General features: G+C 38.9%; 1 protein-coding gene across 1 annotated transcript; it reads right to left on the bottom strand.

Annotated features, from left to right (window-relative positions):
- Positions 1-215: 215 nt before the first annotated feature.
- Positions 216-24,973, bottom strand: vdac1 (voltage-dependent anion channel 1). The gene is made up of 9 exons (XM_052013333.1): positions 24,746-24,973; positions 18,098-18,169; positions 16,842-16,891; positions 10,900-11,052; positions 10,767-10,819; positions 10,036-10,263; positions 5,058-5,208; positions 4,853-4,910; positions 216-4,048 (listed from the first exon to the last, which is right to left on the bottom strand). Exons 2-9 carry the CDS (start codon positions 18,162-18,164, stop codon positions 3,957-3,959), a joined length of 852 nt encoding a protein of 283 aa, XP_051869293.1. The 5' UTR covers positions 18,165-18,169; positions 24,746-24,973; the 3' UTR covers positions 216-3,956.
- Between the last annotated feature and the right edge of the window lie 279 nt (positions 24,974-25,252).

Below are 25,252 nucleotides of genomic sequence, written 5' to 3' on the forward strand. Positions count from 1 at the left end.
TCAGTACATCTGACAATAATACTACAATTTACCAAGCACTCCAATCCAGATCGTGAGCAAATTCTTCAGATTATAGTCAAGTAACTTACTGAAGTTCATAGTCTAGGTGAACAAGCTAATCAACGGCCTTATTTTGGGGGGGGGGGGGGGGGTGATAGAGAGAAGGAGAATTTTGGGAGAGGAAAATAAAAATAATTTTGGGGAAGGCAACAGTATGCACACAAAAGAAGATTTATTGTTCTCAATACGTTAGCTGTTGTGCATCAAAAATTGTAACAAAGATAATACGCCCATAACAACCTTTAGTTCTTTTTTTGCATTAGAACTGAAAATTTTCTACATATATGGCAATTGCCAGAATGACATTGGGGGTGAAATACAGTGTATAAAAGCTCATAATTCAGCTACATTTTGTAGAGTATGACTAGTGTTGCATTAAAATTAGTTATATAAAACTAAAATAGCAGAAACGAGTGGGAACAACCAATACTGACTGAGGAGCTATTATTCCAGAGGTATTGCAAACTAGAACTGCTGATCTCAGAGAAAGCACACACTTGTGAACAGCACTGTACTGTAATAAATACTTCACTACTCAATCTTTTCTTAAAAAAAGTGAAATAAAGCAAAACAAGTCAGTATTGGGAAACTTTAAATCAAAAGTTGCACCTACATATCGATCAAATCAGGCTTGAAACTGAGATGCAACTAGACACCCGCTTATTAAATAAACTTTGAATAACAGTTAATAATATACAGGTGTAGTACTGAAACACTGAAAGACTGTGCCAAAGCACAAGTTGCATGGAGACCTATGAAAGCAAGAGAAAAATCAAATACCATTGTTTGGAGGCTAAGATTACACTGTCTATAACATTTAATACTTTTAAACTCAGGAGAAAAAGAGTGAAGATACAAGCATTTTCTCAGGAAAATAAATCAAAAAGTGAGCAGAAATTCATCCTCATGTACTAAATGTGCAATCAGCTGCTTGTTGTACACTACATTCAAAATTTGGTTCTATTGACCTCAATGGAATCACATCTTGGAAATGGAGTATAATCCCCAACCAATAACATTCTGTGCAGTTAGTATATGCAATGAAGGACAAATTTCTAACCCAATAGGTTTGGTGAGAAAGCTCTAGATTTCATGGGTAGTCACAAAGCAAAAAAAATGTGCGCTCAATAAAACTATGGTCAATGAAGTGAATATGTATTTTTTTCATGGGGAAGGGCCACATACATCATGCCATGAATCACAGTGCTCATTTATGGCAAAAAAAAGGTGACAGGATTATTTTAATACAACTTGGGTTCAAAATTTATACATTTGAATTTGAGGATCAAGAAATGTTCTGCAATTTACTTTCTGGAGAAGTTACTGAGTTTTGAAAGGCCTAAATGTTGAAAAGAATAAATACATTCTTTAAAATCTCTTGAAATCTGGTCAAAATTTTCAAAAGTGACATCAATTCCCTTTGTGAAATTCTACATTTATACCAACATTATTTTCAACAACTTTAGGATAACATTACAAAGTTGGAAATAAAAACAGGAAATTGAAAAACTTAACAGATCAGACAGCATTAGCTAAAATCTTTGTTACTGATGGTACCAGCAGAGTATTTGCAGAATTTTTTTTCTAACCTTAAATTAGATTTCCTACAACTGCATAATGTTACATTTATATATTTAAACATTTTTATTAGTTTCAGAGTGGGCAGGAGATAAGTGATCTTGCATAGTAGGTCCTGAAACTGGGACAATCCATTAATTCCTATAAAGCAGGAACTATAATTGAGTTTACTAAATAATTAAATATTTAAGTTATCAAATACCTGACTGGAACCATCTCCACTTACCAGGAAGAATGTTCAATGGCACATCATTTGTACCAAGGCACTTCCAAGTGCCCGAATAATAGATACAACTGAGATGAATTTTAATTTACCTTTTGGTTGCACACCACAGAGATTCAGAGCCTGAAAAATTACTGCAATTTTAACCAATGGAAAGGTTTAACAAAGAACCAAAGCTTTTCAAGGTCTCCAAATTATACATTACAATGGAGATAATGCAGTAATTCAAATGGTTTCCAAATAAAGCTGTATATAATTTTAAATTATTTTACAAGAATTTTAAAGAGTCATTTTTACAAAATGCTTCAAAGAGAAAAGCTAACTTATAAGTAGGTAATCCAGAATGCTGGTTGCCCATTCCAAATAATACTTTTGGAACCATACATGACTTAACTTGCGCAAAAAAGTTTTCATTTTTAAATAGTTTAAGCAACCACAATGGCACATTTAACACTTTCCTCCACTCAAGTGTAATAAAATGAGAGTTAATGCATGGTGATGTCATGGTTTAAACCTAGAGGCAAATTAAAAAGTGTTCATCTTGAAGAACAGGGTAGTAGTGAGTTGTGGTAGAAATATATCAGAATGATCAACATATGTGCTGCATTATGATGGACAACAAAATTAATGTTTGAAAATACCCAAGTTTAAATAACCTGCTTCAATTAAAATGCTTGTGAATTAATTCATAATAAAGTCATCAACCTGAAAAGTTAACTGATTCATTCTACACAGATGCTGCCTGACTTGAAAATTTCCAGCATTGTTTTTATTTATGAATTCATTATTCCTTACTATACTTTCATATTTCTTGAATTATTTTCACACATTACAAGCACTGCAAATATATAAACTCAAATAAAAGGAACAGCTAACTTCAGATAAGGAGAACTCCTGCTTGGACTGACTTTTTAAAAAAAACTTTATCCTGAAGAGATGCAGGTATCAAAATTTCTCCACTTCAACACTTTGGTAATTCAAATTCAATACAGCTGATTCTTCATACAGAATCCATCTTATGACAAATATATAAAAGCACTGGATATCCACCCAAACATGGCCTCTTACTTCAAAAGCAACAAGCCCAGGATGTCCCACTCTAGAAATTTCCTTAGTTTCAGCTAGTCCAAAAGCTCTGACACACAGACTTTTTAAATCAGATGGAAGTGCTTCCCACCATAGACGACTACAGACAAACAGTACTGGCCCTGGAAAAGAAACTGACTGGCAGAGAAATAAAGGGACCTGTCAATCATACAAACCTACCAGTGAGTTCCTTCCCAGTGTTCTTCTCCTGTCCCACATTCGTCTAAGCGAATGCCCAAGATTCACTCACTAGACATTACTTACTTTAGGCATGGATATTTATGATAGACTGAGAAGCCATTCTGCAGGCCTCAAATAATTTTGGCCCACATTTATAAATGATTCAGGATTCTCAAGGCATGTACAAGGTAATTTAGTATGGCTGTCATCTGTATATGACCCTTCACCATTTTCTACTTTTGTAGTTTTTTTGTAGCCTTCAATAAGACCATACACACAAGATAATACTAAATATGTTTCAATTCAAGGTTGATAAACAAATTTCCCTAACTATTTCCAGAACATGGAAGACAATACTTTAAATCAACAGCACAACAGGGAAGTTTTCAAAAAGATGGGACACTAAATTTCTTTTGTGTGTTTTTTTTAAACTTTCTATTAAGCCCAACCATCACAAATACTTGCTGTAAACATACAAATCTCTCCATATGGCTGTGTCGCATCAACCTTTTCAGAAGGTGCAGGGATAAAGGACCACAATTTCAACCAACAATAAGTGTTTTGTTTTTACACCACATACAAACAGTCTTCACCATGAAGGGAAAATAGACATGTAAGGGTGAATTGCAAATGTCTAAGGAATACAATAAATATAATGACATTTTGAAAATGCATTCTGTTCTTCAGAAGACAATCCCCAAAGATGATGATTTGATTTTACAACGTTTGGACACATGGCTCAACAAAAAAAAAACACCAGGATCTTCAAATTGCTACAGTGGAAAATATTTGGGAATTTACTGATTGTAGATTCTTTCCATTTCTAGGTTTATGCTTCAAATTCAAATCCAAGGCCAAGTTTATGACCACCGCCATTAATATTCTTGCCATCCAGCAGCGCTGACAGGCTTAGTTTAATACCTAGAGGAAAAAAAAATGATCACATAACGCTGAGTCCAGGTACTTCACGTTAAAAAGTGTGATTATATGTTCATATATACAAGTACATTCATAAAACTATTTGTTCAAGTTAGAACTGGGTCGATGCCAGTTTGGCTTCCTGGTGCAAATGAGAATTTGTTTACAGTCAGGTAAACTTCAGTATTCCAGCACCATTACAGCATTTTTAAGTAATATCTCAGGTCCTCAATTCATGTATATAATGAGTATAGAGTGGTCATCCAACCGTTTAAAAATAGACTGGATAAAGGGGATGTTATGTATGGAGTCAAGTTATTTGCAATATTGTATTTGATCAATCCAGAATGTTATAATTCTGGAAAGATTAGGTGAAAAATGAAAGAGTTTTAAAAGTGGATAACAGTAATGCCCCAAACAGACCAGAGAGACATCAGATCCATTCTGTTGTTTCATTATATCAGCTGGATGGCCAAGAACAAAAAATTGCGTCAGTATCACTGGCCATCAACACTTCATGTAATGGCTATCAATATACACTAATGAATGACAATTTAGCACAAGTTTGGGTAAACCTGACAAGGATGACTCAAGGACACATGAAGAATATCATGAGGATATCAGAACTTGTTGAATTACTCATTTGTGCTATTCCATTCGGGGGGGGGGGGGGGGGGGGGGGGGGGGGGGGGAAGCAAAATAGATCCACAATGGAAATCAGTATAGTCCTATTTTATCAATATCATGTTACAATATTTAGGCTTTTTTTGTACAAGACTGAATTAGTTAAGACCAAACGTGGCTCACCTGGTTTTAACATTTGAGAGTATCCAAGTCCAATGAGACTTGAATTGTTCACTTTAATCTGAAAAAGAAAATAAATTCCTTATAAAGCAGTTCTCCCTGAAATTACAACTGTTAATGCTGTTTGAAACACATGTACATTCATGCTTCCCCTCGCCTGCATTATATAAAAAATACAATCCCAATAAATAAATAGATGTATACAAACCGAGCATGTTGCATCATCATCAATCTTGTATTTTGCTGCAATTCCAAATCGGGTATTGCTATTCCCAGCTGTCCAAGCGAGATTGATGCCTGTTTCAAGATTTTCACTGATTTTTTGATAAATGGAGCCACCAAATTCTGTACCATCATTCCTGTAGCACGGAACACACACATCATTTTGGAGAAGCACTGATTTTACGGTTCACGTGAAATTTACTGCAACAACATTATAACCTATTATTTTTCTCCAGCTGTACATTTAGGCAACCTAACACTGTATATTATAAAACCAAAATGATTCATCCTCCATTAATGCCAACTTGCTACCCAATTTGTTCTCAGCTGCAACTTAAGTTGATAGTAGACAATAGGAGCAGAAGTAGACCATTCGGCCCTTCGAGTCTGCACCGCCATTTTGAGATCATGGCTGATCCTCAACAATCAATATCCTGTTCCTGCCTTGTCCCCATATCCCTTGATTCCCCTATCTATAAGAAACCTATCTAGCTCCTTCTTGAAAGTGCCCAGAGAATTGGCCTCCGCTGCCCTCTGAGGCAGTGCATTCCACAAATTCACAACCCTCTGGGAAAAGAAGTTTTTCCTCCCCTCTGTCCTAAATGGCCTAGCCCTTATTCTTAAATCATGCCCCCTGGTCCTGGACTTCCCCAACATCTGGAACATATTTCCTGTCTCTATCCTGTCCAATCCCTTAATAATCCTGTATGTTTCAATCAGATCCCCTCTCAATCTTCTCAATTCCAGCGGTGTACAATCCCAGTCCTCTCCAACCTCTCAGCATGAGACGAGTCCCAACATCCCCGGAATTAACCTCGTAAACCTACACTGCACGCCCTCTATAGCCAGGATATCCTTCCTTAACCCTGGAGACCAAAACTGTACACAATACTCCAGGAGTGGTCTCACCAGGGCCCCTGTACAAATGCAAAAGAATCTCTTGCTTTGTACTCAATTCCTCTTGTAATACAGGCCAACATTCCATTAGCCTTCATCACTGCCTGCTGCACTTGCTCATTCACTTTCAGTGACTGATAAACAAGGACTCCTAGATCCCTTTGTATTTTCCCCTTACCTAACTCCACACCATTCAGATAATAATCTGCCTTCCTGTTCCTGCTCCCAAAGTGGATAACCTCACACTTATCCACATTAAACTTCATCTGCCAAGTATCTGCCCACTTACCCAACCTATCCAAATCACCTTGAATTCTCCTAACTTCCTCTTCACATGTCACACTGCCACCCAACTTTGTATCATCAGCAAACTTGCTAATGTTATTCACAATGCCTTCATCTAAATCATCAACATAGATCGTAAACAGCTGCGGTCCCAGCACCGAGCCCCGTGGCACCCCACTAGTCACGGCCTGCCATTCTGAGAAACATCCATTCACCCCTACCCTTTGTTTCCTATCCGCCAACCAGTTTTCTATCCATGTTAATACCCGCCCCCCAATTCCATGAGCCCTAATTTTACCCACCAATCTCCTGTGCGGCACTTTATCAAATGCCTTCTGAAAGTCGAGGTATACAATATCCACTGAATCTCCCTCATCAATTTTCCTGGTTACACCCTCAAAAAACTCCAGTAGATTAGTCAAGCATGACTTGCCCTTAGTAAATCCATGTTGACTCGACCCAATCCTATCATTGCTATCCAAATATGCCGTTATTTCATCCTTAATAATGGACTCTAGCATCTTCCCCACCACAGATGTTAGGCCAACTGGACGATAGTTCCCCATTTTCTCCCTCCCTCCTTTCTTAAAAAGTGGGATAACATTAGCCATTCTCCAATCCTCAGGAACTGACCCCAAATCTAAGGAACATTGGAAAATGATCACCAATGCATCCACAATTTCTAGAGCCACCTCCTTTAGTACCCTGGGATGCAGACCATCTGGACCTGGGGATTTGTCAGTCTTCAGCCCCATTAGTCTACCCATCACCATTTCTTTCCTAACGTCAATCCACTTCAGTTCCTCTGTCACCCTCTGCCTTTTGTCCATCCTTACCTCTGGGAGATTTCTTATGTCTTCCCCCGTGAAGACAGATCCAAAGTACTCATTAAATTCTACTGCCATCTCCATGTTTCCTGTAATAATTTCACCCAATTCGGTCTTCAAGGGCCCAACATTGTTCCTAACTAACTTCTTTCCCTTCACATACCTAAAAAAGCTTTTGCTATCCTCCTTAATATTCCTGGCTAGCTTGCCTTCGTACCTCATTTTTTCTTCCAGAATTACCTTTTTAGTTAAATTCTGCTGCACCTTAAAAATTTCCCAATCTTCTATCTTCCCACTCAGCTTGGCTCTGCCATACTTCTTCCTTTTTTAACACGCTATCTCTGACTTCCTTTGTCAGCCACGGTGGCCCCTTTCCCCTCTTTGAGTCTTTCCTTCTCTGGGAAACAAACTGATCCTGCACCTTGTGCATTATTCCCAAGAATACCTGCCATTGCTGTTCCACTGACAATTCTGCTAGGATGCCCGCCCAGTTAACTTTAGCCAGCTCCTCCCTCGTGGCTCCACAGTCTCCTTTGTTCAACTGCAAAATTGACCCTTCTGATTTGCCCTTTTCCCTCTCCAATTGCAGATAAAAACTTATGTTATGGTCACTACCTCTCAATGGCTCCTTTACTTCGAGTTCTCTTATCAAATCCTGCTCATTACACAGCACTAAATCCAGAATAGCCCTCTCCCTGGTTAGCTCTCGTACCAGCTGCTCCAAGAATGCATCCCAGAGGCACTCTATAAACTCCCTTTCCTGGGGTCCAGTACCAGCCTGATTTTCCCAGTCCACTTGCATATTGAAATCCCCCATAACTACTGTGACATTACCCTTGCCACATGCCAATATTAACTCACTATTCAGCTTGCACCCAATATCCATGCCACCGTTCGGAGGCCTGTAGATAACACCCATTAGGGTCTTTTTGCCCTTACAGTTCCTCAGTTCTATCCACACTGACTCTACTTCTCCTGATTCAATGTCCACCCTTGCAAAGGACTGAATCTCATTCCTCACCAACAGGGCCACCCCACCCCCTCTGCCCACTTTCACTTCAATTCAAGTACTTTCACTTCAATTGTGTTATGGGCTTGAAGTCAAGCCCAGAAACCCCAGCTTGACTCAATGCTGCATTACTAAGGGAGGAGTGCAATGATAGTGGTGCCATCTTTGGAATGAGATGTTATAATTTGACCTTTGCAGGAAGAGGTAAATAATCCTATTTTGAAGGTGTCTTGGTCAATATTAAATCCTCTCAACAAAACTGAGAAGTATAACTGGGCTTGTTGTATACACTGTGTCTGCTGTTTTTGTTACAAGACAACAATGACTATACTTCAAAACTACTTTTTTGGCTGTCAGGCAGCTTGAGATGTTCTGAGATCAATGCCGTGTGCAAGCACGTGATTCATTATCTTGTGCCAAAAGAAATTTGGAAGTACAAGGTTCCATTCTTCTGCTTCTCTTGCAGCACAGTCCTTACTCCAGTGAAATGCATCAACAATAGATTTACAAGCCTGGATTCAGTGAAGCAAAGCATCACACAGATACCCGATTTCTTAACAAATTGTTATGATTGGTTACCAAAAAAGTACTTAATCTACTTGGATAGTTTTCTCTGGAGCATCAGAGCCCGAGGGAAGACTCGATAGAGGTTTATAAAATTATGAGGCATAGCTGGTCAGATTCTTTTTCCTGGGGTAGAAATATCAAATACTAGAGGACATGGCTTTAAGCTGGGGGGGGGGTGGGCAAGAATTTAAAGATGTGCAGAGTAAGTTTTGTTTTTACAGAGTGGTAGATGCCTGGAACACGCTGCCGGGGTGATGGTGGAAGCAGCCGTGACAGTGGCATTTAAGGGGTATTTAGAAACGCACCATGAGCATGCAGGGAATGTAGAGATATGAATCATGTGCAGACAGACAGGTTTAGTTGAATTTGGTATCATGTTCCTATGCTGTACTGTTCAATATTCTACTTTGATCAGTTTGTTCAAAATACACATTCTTGACTTAGAATCTCCGTTGGGCAATGAAACATTTCCCCTTTCATAATTGTGTCTCAAGCCTTATTTCAGTACTCCTACTGTCCATTATAAATTACATTAGATTATTAAACATGTATTAAGCACTTCAGACTTAATTACATTGAGTCAACTTTTCAAACTTCATCAAAATATTATAATTGAAAAGGAATAGGGCTACTCAAAAAGGAATGAAGTTAATTCTAATCATGTAATAAAGTAATCACCACCTCATTGTACATGACTGTGTACATTTCTGGTTGCTACACTACAGATAAGATGTGGTAGCATTCTAAAGGGTACAGAAGAGATTCACCAGGATGGTGCCTGGAATTAGGGCCACTACTCATAAAAGGAGGTTGGATAAGCTGGGTTTATTCTCACTAGAATATAGAAGACTAAGGGGTGACCTTGAGGTTCATAAAATTGTGAGGGACATAGATAGGGTAGATAGTCGGAGTCTTTTTCCGAGGGTTGGGGAGTCCAAAATTAGAGGGCATACGTTTAAGGTGAGAAGTAGGTGGTTTATAGGGGATCTGATGGGGAAATTTTTCATAGAGAAGTTGACTGGAGTGTGGAATGTGCTTCCTGAAGAGGTGGAGGAATATTTATCTAGGCACGAACTTGAATCACCAAGGCATTAAAGGCTACGGACCTAATGTGGGTTAGATGGAATTAGTTTAGATGAGTACCATTGGTGGAGAAGACAACGTGGGCTGTTTCTGTGATGTATGACTAAGACCAACAACCATTCATTCCAATTATCCAACATTACATTATAAGAATTTTAATGCATCAGAACCTGCATGCATCAGTACAATTTTGTTATGTTTGGAAATTCATTATCCAAAATGCATTTTCTTCCAAGACAATTCACATACCAAAATTTTGACAAATCCCTACAAAAATACACTAGATGTGTACCTACACATTTGTATGGAGCTGAAAGTCATCTGTCCTGTAACCCACAGCAAAGTTACTCTGGGAGATTCTGGATTTTGCAGTTTCAAAGGTCATTTGATATCCTGCTAGCCATCCATCAAAACCAAGGACGAAGGCTCCACGTATAGCTGGGCCAGCAACATCGAAGTCAACATCAATTCCCAAATTGATGTGTTCCCTTTTGTAACCGGTCTTAATTTTTCCACTTTTCTTCCTATTTTAGGAATATAGCAAAAAATTAACTGGAATTAATTTCATCACATTCTAAAACGTAGCTTCATTATTTACTCGAAGTGCACAATTAAAATAAATATAACATTTTATTTTCTACTCAGATTGTATTACCAATGGGCCAAAAATTTTTAATACACAAAATACTCATATCAGAACCTTCAAACTCACAACATTGCATTACAAAATGACAAGATGTGAAACTCATTGACAAGATTCCAGCCATCTTGTTTTAGAAAGATGCTTTTTTGTTGAGCAGATATGAAAACTCATCCCAGGTTGAGTATGTATCTTTGATCTGCAGGCTACACTGTATGACTGGCACAACCTGAGAAGTTGCTAACTACCTATATACTCAACAAGGTACTACAAGCTACTACAAGTTAAAAAAAATAATCAAATGATACCAGATTTATGAAAACTACTTTAGGACAAAAATAATACTGAGAAATATTTTGTTCTTTATACTGACTGTTTTAAACTCACCCTGTATTAGGTGCAAACGAAGAGTCAAATCCAATCTTCAGCCCTTTCAGAAGCTAAACAGAAAAAAGTGGTTTGTAATTTGGCTTGGAAAAGACACAGTAAGCTTAATGTTTGTTCTTTTAAACTCATTTACCTGATCTTCAATGGTAATTTCAGTTCCCAAAATATTATCTGTGTTCCATTTTTCTGTGAATGTCAGTCCATAATCCACCCACTTGTATTTTGTTTCCAGGCTGCCAGCAACTTTGGCAGTATCCATGTTGGCAGACCCAGCACTTGTGAATTCCTACAATAGGAAACAAATTTAGTGTACAAGGTGGCTTCATGACTGACTGTAGGCTTTTCATTACAGTTAAACACAATCTGAAGTTCATTCCACAAAAGCAGTCATAGGCTTTTTGGACAACCACGAGATGCAGAAAAGCTCATTTTACCTTCCCCAATCTAGAGCACCAGAGCCATTTGCAGTGCCCTTTCTGCAACTCCAGGCATTAGCCATACAACTTACAAAGCAAATTTTAGGCCTTTTTCTTGAAACCTCGACCAAGCCTGAAAAATTAATCCAAAACTTTGATTCATGTGATTCATCAGATATAGTCAAAAGGAGGCTCAAAAGTCTTGTTAATAAAGTGCACACACAACATATGAGTACCAAGCAACTATCAAGTCTCAGCATGAGCTTATTGACACCATGCATTTCTTCTATTTTGCTAATATGAAACATTATTTCTATAATGTTATTGATCCATTTCCAAAAATATTTTTGATATTATTTAACTAGCTTGCACCTTAAAAAAACCAAATTATATTCTTATGTAATTTTAATCATCTGCTGATTGGAGCACAAATTCTGAAATAAAAATCAGAAAATGATTGAGCACAGTTAGTGTGAATTCATTAAAGGGAATGTATATTTGAATACTCCATTATAGTTCTTTGATGATATATCCAGTAGAGTAGATGAGGAGGAACAAGTAGTTGTAATATATTTGAATTTTCTTAAAACTTTCAATAAAGCCCTCTAAGGAAGTTGCTGACAAAACTAGAGCACATGGAATTGGGGGCTAACATAATGGAATGGATTGAGAGTTGGTTAACTGAGAAAAAGGAGAGGAAATAAATAGGTCCTTCTCATGTTGGCATGTTGTGATTAGCAGGGTACCACAGGGGTCAGTGCTTGGACCCCAGCTATTCAATGATTTGCCAAGGGGTCTAGTGTAACGTTTCCACAGTTGTCGATGACACACAAGTATGATTGTACATTGTGCTGGCGATACATAGAGGCTTCAAGGAGATATGGACAAGCTAAGTGAGTGGAAAACAAATGGCAGATGGAGAACAGTGTTGTAAAATATGAGGTTGTTCACTTTGGTAGAAAAAACAATGGATATTTTATCTTAAATGATGAGAGACTGGATAGTCCGAACATTCAAAGTGACTTTATGTCCTTTTACACTGAAACATGCTTGAGGAGCTGAAATGAGTCATCTCCATGCCATTTTGTTCAAGCTTCGTTCAGAACAAGGAAGATGGTTTGTAAGAGACACACCCACTGACAAATGCAAAATGGAAAATTGTCATAATTGCTCCATACAAAGGAAATTGGGAAAAGTAGGCTACAAGCCTAGGCTTACAATCAATTAGATTCTGGCTGATCTGTACCTCAACTCCTACCTGTCTTAGGGGTTCATCTCGCAATGGCATCATCCAAACTAAAATATCACTTGTGAAATTTTGATTTTTGGAGGTGGAAAGGGTGAGCAGCTTCAAGTTCCTGGGCAGCAACATCTCGCAGGATCTATCCTGGGCCCAACACATTGATGCAATCATGATGGAGGCATGCCAGCAGCTCTACTTTGTTAGGAGTTTGAAGAGATTTGGTGTGTCACCAAAGACTCTTACCAATTTCTATAGATGTACAGTGGAGAGCATTCTCACTGGTTGCATCATAGCCCAGTACGGAGGCTCCTATGCGCAGGATCGCAAGAGGCTGCAGAGGGTTGTAGACTCGGCCAGCTACATCACAGGCACAACCCTCCCTGGCATCGAGGACATCTTCAAGAGGCAGTGCCATCCATCACTAAGGACCCTCACCATCCAAGACATGTCCTCTTCTCATTACTACCATCAGGGAGGTGGTACAGGAGCCTGAAGACCCACACTCAATGATTTAGGTACAGCTTCTTCACATCCACCATCAGATTTCTGGAATTGTTCACGGGTTCACGAACCAATCTCATTATTCCTTTTTTTTAAAACACTATTTTGTAATTTATAGCAACTTTTATGTCTTTGCACTTTACTGCTGCCATAAAACAACAAATTTCACATCATACAAGTTAGTGTTAATAAACCAGATTCTGATTTTCTTATTTTTTTTCCCCTATTTATTCCTTTCTCAGGATGTGCGCGTTACTGGCAAGGCCAGTCAGTTTGCAATTCCTAATTGGTCATGAAAGGATGTTGCTGAATCACCTTTTTGAACCACTACTCATATTCTTGGTGACAAAGGTCATGAGTTTGGGAGATGCTGTTAGAGTTGGCTAGGTGTACATTTTTATAAATCGTACAGTGCACCAGTGGACTAACTGTATGATTAATGTCATGAATGAAATGCCAATTAAGCAGGTTGCTTTGTCTTAGAATGGTTGAGCTCATAGTGGCACTGCTCCAGGCAAGTAGAAAGCACTCCACCATGCTCCCATAGATGGTGGTGTCACGAACCAGCAACAAAAGAAACACACCGAGCATGATTCAGTGTTAAAAACTATTTTATTAATTACTACTTATGATAATACGTAAAATAAAAGTAAAAATGTTAGTATGTTAGAATTCAGAAGTGTTAAACCTCGAACGTTAACCCCAAAACTAAACTTGTCGTGTGTGTGTGACAAAGTCCAAACCTCCCAGTTCTGGAATGGTTCTTAAAGTTCAGTTCCGCAAGCCATAAGGTGAAACATGAGCAAGGGCTTCTTCAACAACCACTGTTGTCAGAAGATAAGACGTAGATGTAGAGAACATAGGGAGAGTACATATGAAATCCAAATGTTCCATGATGGAACCCAAACGACACTCCAGTGTTTACTCGGTAGTGACTTCCTCACCCCGAAAAGCATCCGAATCGTGGTCGTCCGCACACAAATACCTGTTTCCTTCTACAGGTCAGCAACAAAGTGAACTCCACCGGATTACTTCCAACTTCCATACATGGATTTCAGTGGCAAACACAGTTATTGTTTCTCATCCATCGATAGAGAAAACAAGCAGGCTGGTGTCTCTCTCCCTTCTCTCTCTCCTTCTTCTTCTGACTTCTTCAACAACATCATTACGTCCTTTATCTTCTATTGACGTAAGCACGCCCCACACACACATACACACTATCTTAAAGGGACTTTCACTGAGTCCGTAACAGTGGTAAGGGTTTGGGGCACAAAGATGCAAGTTAGTCGAGGCAAGATCCCCAGTCTCTCTTGGAGAGAGTATTTTTCTGGCCAGTCTGGTTGACTTTCTGGTCAGTGGTGATCCCTCAATCTGCTGATAATGGGGAACACAGCAAAAGTAATGTCACTGAATATCACAAATTGATGGTTAAGTTTTCTCTTACTATTGCCTGGAACATTTGTGACATGAATGTTATTTTCACGTTGTCTAGGAATTGCTGAATGCAGGCATGAACTGCTTTATTCACAGAGCTGTAGCAAATTAAATTGAACATTGTGCAAACATGATGAAAAGAGCCCTCTTTTCGCCTTGTAGGCAGGTTATGATGAACAAACTGAAGATACTGCCGAGAAACTCTAGTGATGTCTGGTGTCTGGATGATTGACCTCCAACAACCACAACCATCTTCCTTTTTGCAAGATGTGACTATAATCTTTGGAATAATTACCCCTTGTTGCCCATTACCCCTTTACCAGAACTCACTGTCACCATACTCAGTCAAATCCTGCCTTGGTCTCAAGGGCAGTTTCTATCATGGTCCAAGGCCATGGATGAGGTCTAAAGCTCAGTAGTCCTGAAGAACCCCAAAGTGGGCATTGGTGAGCAAATCCCACTTGATAGCACTGTCACGACACCTTCCATTGTTTCGCAATATTTAGCTGAATGGATTTATCCTGTCAGTAGTCCTGAAGAACCCCAAACTGGGCATTGGTGAGCAAATCCCACTTGATAGTACTGTCACGACACCTTCCATTGTTTCGCAATATTTAGCTGAATGGATTTATCCTGTTTTCTGTGAACGATACACACTTCAATTCATCATTGGGTAGGAACCCAAGTGTCATAAGTTTACTGGAACAACTCATGTAAAGGTGCAGCTAGTTCTAGGGTGCAAGTTTTCAGTTCCACGATTAGGATGTTGTTCATGGCCTTTACTGTACCAGTACTCTCAGTTTTTTTGAGATCATGTAGTTGAAGGCTGGATTTTGTAATGGTGATGATCTCAGGAGGAAGCCAAGATAGATAGCAGCTCGGCACTTTTGGATAAACATGGCTGCTAATGATTCAGTCCTGTCTTTAGCATTCATACACTGGACCCCAGCATCTTACAACTTCCTCCTCCTTCACCTGTTTAATTGCCCATTGTCATCACAACCAAATATGGCAGACTGCAGAGTTTTGATCAGATCTAGTGGTTATGGGATTGTTTAAGTGCATTTATTGCATGTTGTTTTTGCTGTTTGGTACAGGTTGGCAGGTGCTGCAGCTACAAGTTATCACCAAATGATATTGAGCGATACGATGAGCCATTGGGTTATGGATTGTGGCGAATATTTCTGCAGCCTCTGATTGCTCACAGCAACCCATACATTCAGTTTAGAATTGCCAGATCTTTTCTAAGGCTATCCCATTTAGCATGATGCAGCTCCGAACAGTGCCGTTATGTATTTCTTTGGTGTAAAGACCGAAGTTTATTACCACAATGGCCATGCACTGGTTACTTCTGCCAATGCTGTCATCGACAGATGCATCTGCAACAGGTAGGGTAGCAAGGACAAGGTAGGTTCAGTCACTACCTACAGCATGCTCAGGATTTGGCCAGTCCAGTCAGTGGTGGTGCTGCCAAGCCACACCTGGAGATGGACATTAGAGTTCCCCCACCAGAATACATTCCGTGCTACCTTTAGAGCTTCTTCCAAGTTTTGTTCAACATGGAAGAGTACCAGTTCATCACCTGAGAGAGGACAGAAGGGTTTTTGTTATCTACTTCTCTCCAGATGCCAAGAGATTTCAGAGGGACTATCTGGGATGTTCTCTTGCCTACATAGAATTAAAATGCCCCTTCAACTGTGTCCTACCAGTGGGTCCAAAATGTACTCAGATACTGTAATGGAGCCTGGCAATGTTGTCAATAAAGTATGATGCAACTACAGCCAGTTCAGGCTGTTGCTTGAACAGTTCATGTGACAACTCTCCCAGTTTAGACACCAGATGCTTGCAAGGACTTTACAAGGTCAAATGGGCTGGGAGCAACTGTGCCACATCTGAATCACGCGTCTAAAGGCATTGAGTGGTCTGTGCAGTTTTAAGCTTTTTCTGTTGACTGAAGCAACTATAATGCAACAGAATGGCTTACTACCATTGCCATGGTCTGCACATTGAGACCAGTCTAGCTAAGAATGATAGATTATTGAATAGATACGTTTAATAACAGTCCTATAGTTTCAAGGTCATTATTACTAAAACTAGTATATTTTTTAAATTTTAGATTATTAACTAAATTTAGCATGAAGGCAGGCATAAGAGTAAAATATTTTTATTTTCAGCATTGCAGTAAAGGGAAATTGCTGTAAAGTGGAATGAGAGGCAACATCTGTTTCTCTCTCCAATAATCCTGCTATTTCCTAAACAAAATAATTATATTATATTCTTATGACTCAAACAGTGGAAAATATTTTTCGCTCTCCTCTGTAGCCAACAAGTCTAACTGCCTACATCCTGCAAGTGAAAAATGTATTGTTAAAAACACAACCTTGTACTACAGACTACACGTACACCTGAAATGTTAAAAGATAATAGCATAACGTTAGGAAGCAACCAAATTCCAGTGACCTTTCTTATAACAGCACTTACCAGTCCATTTTCTGACTTTGTTTTTAAGTCCAGCTTTACTAAACCGAATCCTATCAAGAGATCAAAAATACATTTTAGATTTAGGATGCTCATTTTTTTTCTAATGCAAAACTTAATGTCATTTAGTCACCCACATTAATGCAGAACATTTAGCAATTTAAAAAAAAATCAAAGTACAGGAAGTCCCCAGGTCACGAACGCCCAACTTATGAATGCCCGTACTTACGAACAGCAGGAAGAAGGCGCGGAATTGGGCGCAGAACGGTTTGCCTGTCAGTGTTGACTTTTTCCAGGTGATAGTGGTGGTGAATGGCTGGATTGTGGATTTCATGTGTTACAGTCTGTACCACTATTTCGGGACAGGGATGTTCAAGTTCCGAATGATGAGGGACACCATGAATGGTCAGTAAACATGCCTCCACCAGCCCCCTCTCCTGCTGCCCCCACCCACCATATCTATCTCCCCCTCTATCTATCCAGCACTCACTCTCCCCCGACAGGTCGTCCCCGGGTAATGACTGAGGTCCGTTTCTACAGATGTCCTTAAGTCGATTTTGTCCATCAGTCGGAAAATACACAAAATTCACTCAATGTGGTAACTGTACCTCCACAGTACCGTACTGTAATGAATGACACCAAACACACAAGACTGATTACAGTCTTCACATGTCCCGGTGATAACAAGTTATGCTGTATTTTAGATTGCTTCACATTATGTGTGGAATTACAATGAAACTGGAATCAAAATTCCATTTGGATCTTAATATATAGCAATAAATAACTGAAGCTTGTAGTGATTTAGGACTAATTGACACTAGATGTGAACTGTACGTAACTGTTCTGACTTGCACACAAATTCACCTTACGAACAGACTCAAAAACGGAACTTGTTCGTAATCCGGGGACTTCCTGTATACGTACTTAATCTAAATCACAAACTTTAACTGAAGCCTCACCAGACAAGTTTGCAACATAGGCAAAAAATACATCAGGGTTCTCCCCTCCCCAAGTACAGCATCAAAAAAAACTAGATTTCAGCCATTTATCACAATAAGTGACCTTCTGACCAATCCCATCCTCGTGAAAAAAATCTGAACAATGCTACCAATATAAATGGTGTCTCAGTATGCTGCTAAAAATTTAGCAGTGACATATGGTAAACGCCCAACTTTGACATTATAATAGTCCACATGTGAACTGTGCCCACAGCAACTGTTTCTAGTTTCTACCAAAAACTGCAATATTGAATTTCTTACCATAGCCTTTGGTGAAAACATCTCTGGCTGCTTTTCCAAGATCTGCATAAGCTGGTGGAACTGCCATTTTATCTGGAGAAGGAACACAGTGATGCTCATCTCAATTACCACTTTTAACAATCAGATGTTTTATGCCCTTTTTTGACCAGAACTTCAATTTGCTGTTAACTTACAATCAACTGTTATTTACGATTAGCCATCAATCACAACTGAGGCACTTCCTTAATCATTAAACCACCTACTCACCAACTACTCCTGGAATAAAAAATACCCAATAACTTTAACCATTAAAAGATGGTAACCCTAAGATTTCAGTCAACATTTTTAAACAGCATAATGCATTTTTATTTGTAAAGTGACGAAGTGTCCTATTTGAGTGTTCCCATGGTTGGCCAGTTAGTGTATTATAAAATTTAACAAATATATTTTGTAAGTGGTTATTTTATGATTATTACAGAATCATTACATTACCATGTTCAATGTAAGTAATAAATCAGATTACTAATTCATCTCGTCCATTTTTACCACAAAGGTTTTGCAGTCTGACTGTCTTTAGGTGCCTATAAGCTCAGAGCTCTTCCCCACAACAACTCGGTGAAAAACTGATGACACAGGTTTAATTGGACAAGTTCGGTTATGGTGCATGGATTTAAGAAATAAACTGGACACAAAGAGGTCAATCTTAAAGGAAGGGCCTTGAGTCAATCAAGTATCATGGAGGGCTTATTTTTTTGTATTACAAAAAGTAGGCAGTTTAAGGACAGATGTTGCAGCTTTGAAAAGCTACAAATCACTCCATAGAGAAGGGTGAAAACAACAGTGAGTTGTGCCTAGAGTTGGAGTGGGAGATGAAGTTACTGTTAAGAGTTAAAAGCTGTGCAAGACTGTAAGACCACGAATGCTGTAGCAATGCATGGTATTTTATTATGGCTTATAACATTGCTATAAGAAAATATCATAGTTCTTCTGCAATTTCTTGTACTCTTATATTAACTGTGGCAATTTAATTTCCAAGAGTCCTGAGTTATGTTGCTCTAAGTCTTGGCAAGCTTCACCCAACTTTGATAGCTGCAAAGTCATTCATGTAATATGTAACAGAGAGTACTACAACAATGAAAATGGAGCAACATATACAACAATGTTCATTTAGCCTAGGAGTACCAAAGTGATCTACAGAATCCCTACTGTTATATTAGGTTCAAATCAGCAACTCAGTCTACAATTCTCGTTTATAATGCATGCATCTTAACTACACATTGCATTAACTCCCAACAGAAATGGGATTTTAAAAAATGTGGGCGTCACTGACATCCCAGCACTTGTTGCTCAACCTTATTATCTCATAATGCTTGTTTCAGCAAATCTATTACAGCCCCTCCCTGTGAAACTGAGTGTTTTTTTTCCCCCCCGGAGGCCAAGTTAAATGTGCCAATTTCAGTTAAGCCTTTAATTCTGATCTCTGTGAACATGAAATTCATTGCAATTTTTGAAACAGCACCATTTTGAAGAATAACATTGAGATTTAATCCATGAAAAAGCACATTTTTTTAAAAAAATGAACAATTCCAAATGAAAAGTACATTTATTAAATTCACTCATGGGATACAAATGGTGGCAATATACTGTTCTTCCCCAATTACCCTTGAGTTGATTGTGTTCCAGCTTCTTGAATGACTGCAGTTTTCAGGATGAAGGTACTCCAAGGTGTTGTGGAGTACATTCCAGGATTCAGACCCAGAGACAAAGGAGCAGAGATAGTGTCCAAGTCAGAATAGTGCCCACTTGAAGATGAAATTACAGGTAGTGTGGTTTCCATATTCTTGCTGCCTTTGTCCTTCAAGATGGTGGTGGCCCCAAGTTTCAAAAGCTTGACAAGTAGGTGCCATTGTAAATACTGCACACTTCAGCCAGGGAGACCATTGGTGGTTGGGGTAATTGTTCGGATTAGGGTATGGCATGCCAACTAGTAGGTTGTTTTATCCTGGATTCTTGAGTGTCATTGGAGCTGCATTCATAGAAACACTTCAGCATACTCCTAAATTAGTAGTTTGTAAGTGATGGACAGGAATTGAGCAATATGCCATAGAATACACAGCCTCAGGAATGCTCAAGGTGCTAAAATTTTACGTAGCTGGTCCAGGTAACCTCCTGGTCAATAATAACCACTCTCCCTCTAATCATTAAGATATTAGTCAGGGAGGAAGATGTGGCAGAGTTGGAATGCTGGGTATCTGGATTTAGAGATGGCAATTTTGCTGAATTTGAAGAACCAAAGGCCAAACAGAAAAACTAATGAACTTCAGGACTGTATGCTGCAAATGACCATAAAAAAGTCAAAGCTTTAACTAATTTTTTTTAGTTGGACACTTCTCTTAATTTGAATTCCGGGACAGTTTACTCCATTAAAGCTATTAGCCAATGGCAGATTTACAGATCAAATTCTAACTAGTTTTGAGTCTACCTCTGGGCTGTGGCCAATGTGAAAAGATAGATCCTAGAATTCAAATTTCAAAAGCATTACAGGCATCTATAGTTGAGTGAACTGGCCAAGCTTAATTACAGTGTGTTAATCATCTTGTCCCCACATGCAATCAAAAGCACTTTATTTTCCATGTAATTTGCATTAGTCCCTAATCATTGACAATACTTTTCAACTCAAATTCTCCAAAATCCTCTTCCCTATCTCCACAAGCCACTAGTCATCCAAAAACCTCAGTTCACATTCCCATCCCCATTGAAGACAACCTTCTCACTCCACCTCCCCCCATGGTTTCAAAAACTCCACTAGCTCTTTAGAACCTAAATAAAGGTTTTCATCCTTTCCTTCAATTCTATCCATGGCTTTGCATCACCCAATTATAGCCACATCTTTCATTTGTGCATTCTTACATGGACACTCCATTAACTACCTATTTGTTCCCTACCCTCCACTGTCTGCTAATGGTTACAACTTTTGCCATTGTGTCCACATCATCTGGCACTCTCACAATCCAGAACTGACACATTTTTCTGAACATTCACAAAGGGCTTCCATTGATCACTCCATTCAGCAAATTTGCTCGTGCCTCCCAAAGACCATGCCTATATACAAGAGAGAATTTTAGGATATCTCCAAGATGCTACTGAAATTCAAACGGCAGAATGCAAGCTGAGCATAAACAAAACCGTATAGAAACATCGTTAACAAAACCCAAGCTTTTCATGATGGGACTAATGAACTGGAGATCTTCTGAGCAAACAATCTCATGCATGAAAAGTTTTTCTTCCCAAAAATGTTTAAGTATTTGACAAAAATATAACAACCACATTGTAAACCAACACACCCTAATCACCAGCATGTGATAATTACAACTCCAGGCATAACTGTCAATAACAAACTAGCAGCATCAATTAATTTATTCATCCATGACAATTTTAAATTCCACTGTCCAGCATAACAGAGGGATCCTCCCCAGTAAGTGTTCCCTAATTTCTCAGTTTGATTAATAATTTAGAAAAATGAATAATGACAAAATGCAAATTGCAAATATGGGTATTTTCTGGATTGAGAAATTAACTTCAGGAGATTTTCATTGCACAGCTGTGCAACAAGCCATTTATCATTCGTTCCTATTTCCCAAATTCTAATTTTACTCCTTATGATCAAGATGACGGAACGGTGATCTTTTACTTTTATTCTCTCTTGATTTATAAGTAGTCATGAGATTTATAAGTAGTCATGAGATGTACAAAGACAACTATGGAGTATTCAGTTTCCCCTTCATTCAATCCCTTATATCTACATACAATATCATTTTGCATTCCTCTTGCATTAGTCCAAAGACTAGAATATGTCTTAACCAAGTTATTGGAATTTCTTTCCTAATCCCTCTAGGTTCCTTTCTGTCAGCAACTAGACACTTCCTGCCAAAGTCCCAACGACTTGTGTATTACACTTGCACAATGGAGTAGAATTTTATGTTTTTTTCCATTTCCATTATTACAGAGGATTTAATATATCATAGCAGTCACTTTTTTTGATGTTTTCCAAATGTTCTTAATGTCATTCTCACTTATTCAGTTATAGTACAGTGTTTCTCATTTTGTCCATACTCTTAAATTTGCATAACAATTAAGAGTATTGCATATCCAAGCAACACCAGATGTAATCAATTACATTACTTCAAAAATATTAACCTACTACTAAACAATTGCCTTGCATAAAGCCCTTAATTACCCTACAAATTATTAATTCCATATTCTCGCATTCCAAAAACTTGTGCACATAATCTTGGCATATATACTGATGCAATCTTGGAGGTGCCATTCTCAGACGAGACATTAAACCAAGGTTCTACTTGTCCTCTGGTGGACATCATATATTTCACAACACTTCTAAACAGCTTGCAACAAGTTATAATTCTGACACAGACCAGAAAGCAAATTATCTCCCTGAGCTCTTTATGGGCATGTAAGAAGTAGAAAGAAAAGCAGTTTCAGAGAGGAAAGTCAATAATGTTTCTCAGAAAAGCTGTTAAGTTGCATATACACTATAATTTCATTCTCCTATAAACCCTGAAATTGTTATCACAATAAGCTTGTATAGTACTCTGATTATGTTAACTACAATAGTAATACAGAATCCGGGATTAATAATCCAAAGAGAATACAAATTCAAATAACACTTGAAGCAATTTGAGAACATAATTTTAGATTTTATTAAAATCTGACTGGTTCAGTCATGTAATTTACTGAAGAAAATTTGCTGTTCTCACCTGGTCTGTTTTATTGAATTCCAGACTCTCACAAACATGATTGCCTTCTTAAACTGGCCAAGCAAGTTATTCAGTTGAATCAAAATACATTCAATAGTTCAAAAATGCACACCATCACCTTCAGGCCAACTAAGAATGGCAAATTAATGCCAACCTAATCAGGAACAGCCACACTCAAGGACGGAAATAAAAACTAAATATTATGATGTGATTAGGCACAGCTTGAAATACACTTGATCACGACTATCCTCTACCAAAGTAAATGTGGCACCATAAGGATAACTCAGGGTGAGAGTATTCTAACTGGGTGAAAAAAAAAACACTTGTGACAGGGCACATGTAATTAAACCTATAAAAAAAAATTCAAATAGCCCTGCAATGTCTTACTAATCTAGTTTTACTGCAGATGAAATATATTGAAGGATACAAATACACAAAACTAATATTTTAATATATTCATGAATAATGATTTTATACTGGGCACTGAACCAGCAAACCACTCTAATTTAATCTATGATTTTAGAATAAAGAACACTCCAACGTTGCAAATAAACAAAATGTAGGTTTCACGTCCTAATGTTCTCTGATGTTAAATAAGCCCAAAACAATGTGGACCAGTTTTACTTCTGCTTAGATTCACTATTTAAAAATTTCATGTTCAAGTCATCTGCAGGATTCTTTTACCCACTCACATGACACAAAACAAAGCTCCTATTCAGTAATATTACAAATAGAGCCATCTTATCATACCAAGAATAAGTTCTAAATGAAATGTTTAGCAGTGAGAAATTGGGAGACCTTGTCTTAAATCATTAACATAGACATGCCATGGGGCAGCACAGTGGCACAGCTAATAGAGCCATTGCCTCAGAACACCACAGACCCTGGTTCAATCCTGACATTGACTGTTACACAGAGTTTGCAAATTCTCTCTTTGACTGCATGGGATTCGCCCAGTTTCCTCCCACTGTCCAAAGACGTGCAGGTTAGTAGATTAGTTGACAGTGTAGCTGAGTGGAAGAACCTGGGGTTGATGAGAACATGAGGAGCATAAAATGGGGTTAATGTAAGATTAGTTAAAATGGGTGGATTTGGAGGGCTACAGGGCCTGCTTCTGTGCTGTCTCTATGACTTTATGACGAGCTTATCATAAAGCTTGTCATGAAGTCATCAAGATTATGACTTTAATGACTAATCAAAGCAAGTTCTCCAATTGTAATAGAATAGCCACAGGATTCTTCACCCACGTACAAAGGGACACTTAGGAAAGTGTTCTTTATGTTAAAAAATTGAAAACTTCAACCTCTAATGCTATAAATATCAGACTAACCCTACAAATCTAGGAATTACTTGCCTATTCCAAGCTGGAATGGCTTAACTTTCACACATGATCTTCAGAGCTCCACACGGGTTGAAAAAGAACAAAGGGTAAAGGAAGACACATTTTAAATTGTTAAACTAAAAAGTATGAAGGATGCGTTCCCACAAATTCGACAGGACTTAAAACAAAACATCCACGACGTTACAAACCCCTCGTCGGGAAACCTGCAATAGCTGCCAGCGTCCCAACTTCCCTTCTGAAAGGTCATTCACTAGCCGCCATACTATCCACCTCACTGGGCCGGACCCTACTCTAACATGTATGGTCAGAGCTTTCAGCAGCCTTCCTCCTCGATAGATTGGACACGGAGCCAAAGTACAGGGAAATTAGTAACCGGGGCCAGTGCTCAGACACGTTGTCTTCTCCTTACTCATGGTTCTGGCCTTTAAAAAAAAATCTAATCGCAAGCTCCAGGGCTGCACCGCCTTCCCCGCGCACCCTGAAATTTTGTCCGTTTTGACCGTTGGCCACTCTAGAGGCTAGGCAGTGCTGCACAAGGGGGAGGGTACCTACCACTCAACTGAACACACCGACTGCAGAATCCAGCAGACGGCAATCTCCCTCCCACCGACCGACGCTCAGCAGCACACACCGGCAGAGACGGCAACGGCGCATGCGCGGAGAGACATTCCGAGGCGTGCACAAGCGCAGGAAGATGAAGGGCGGCGACTGCGCGCAGGCTCACGCCGGGAGAGTGACGTGGCCGCTGAGTGAGTCCCCCGGCAGAGCACGTAGTCTTTGACACACAGAAGATGACGAATGGGTCCTTGATGATTAACACGTGAGAATAAGGTTGGTTGCAGGAAATTCAAAAGTGAAGTAAAGGAGAAAATAATAGGAAGCATGAGGAAAGATTGGCAGCAAACATAAAAGGGACTCCAAAATATTCTATGAGCATGCAAGCAGAATAAAAAGCTGTGAGAGTATTGCCAGTGAAGGCCAGCAAAGAAATTTATTCCTGGAGGCAAAGGGCCCGACTGAGGTACTTTACATGAGCTTTCACCAAGGGAAAATATTATT

Source organism: Pristis pectinata, chromosome 4 (genome assembly GCF_009764475.1).
Source record: "Pristis pectinata isolate sPriPec2 chromosome 4, sPriPec2.1.pri, whole genome shotgun sequence".
Taxonomy (NCBI): domain Eukaryota; kingdom Metazoa; phylum Chordata; class Chondrichthyes; order Rhinopristiformes; family Pristidae; genus Pristis; species Pristis pectinata.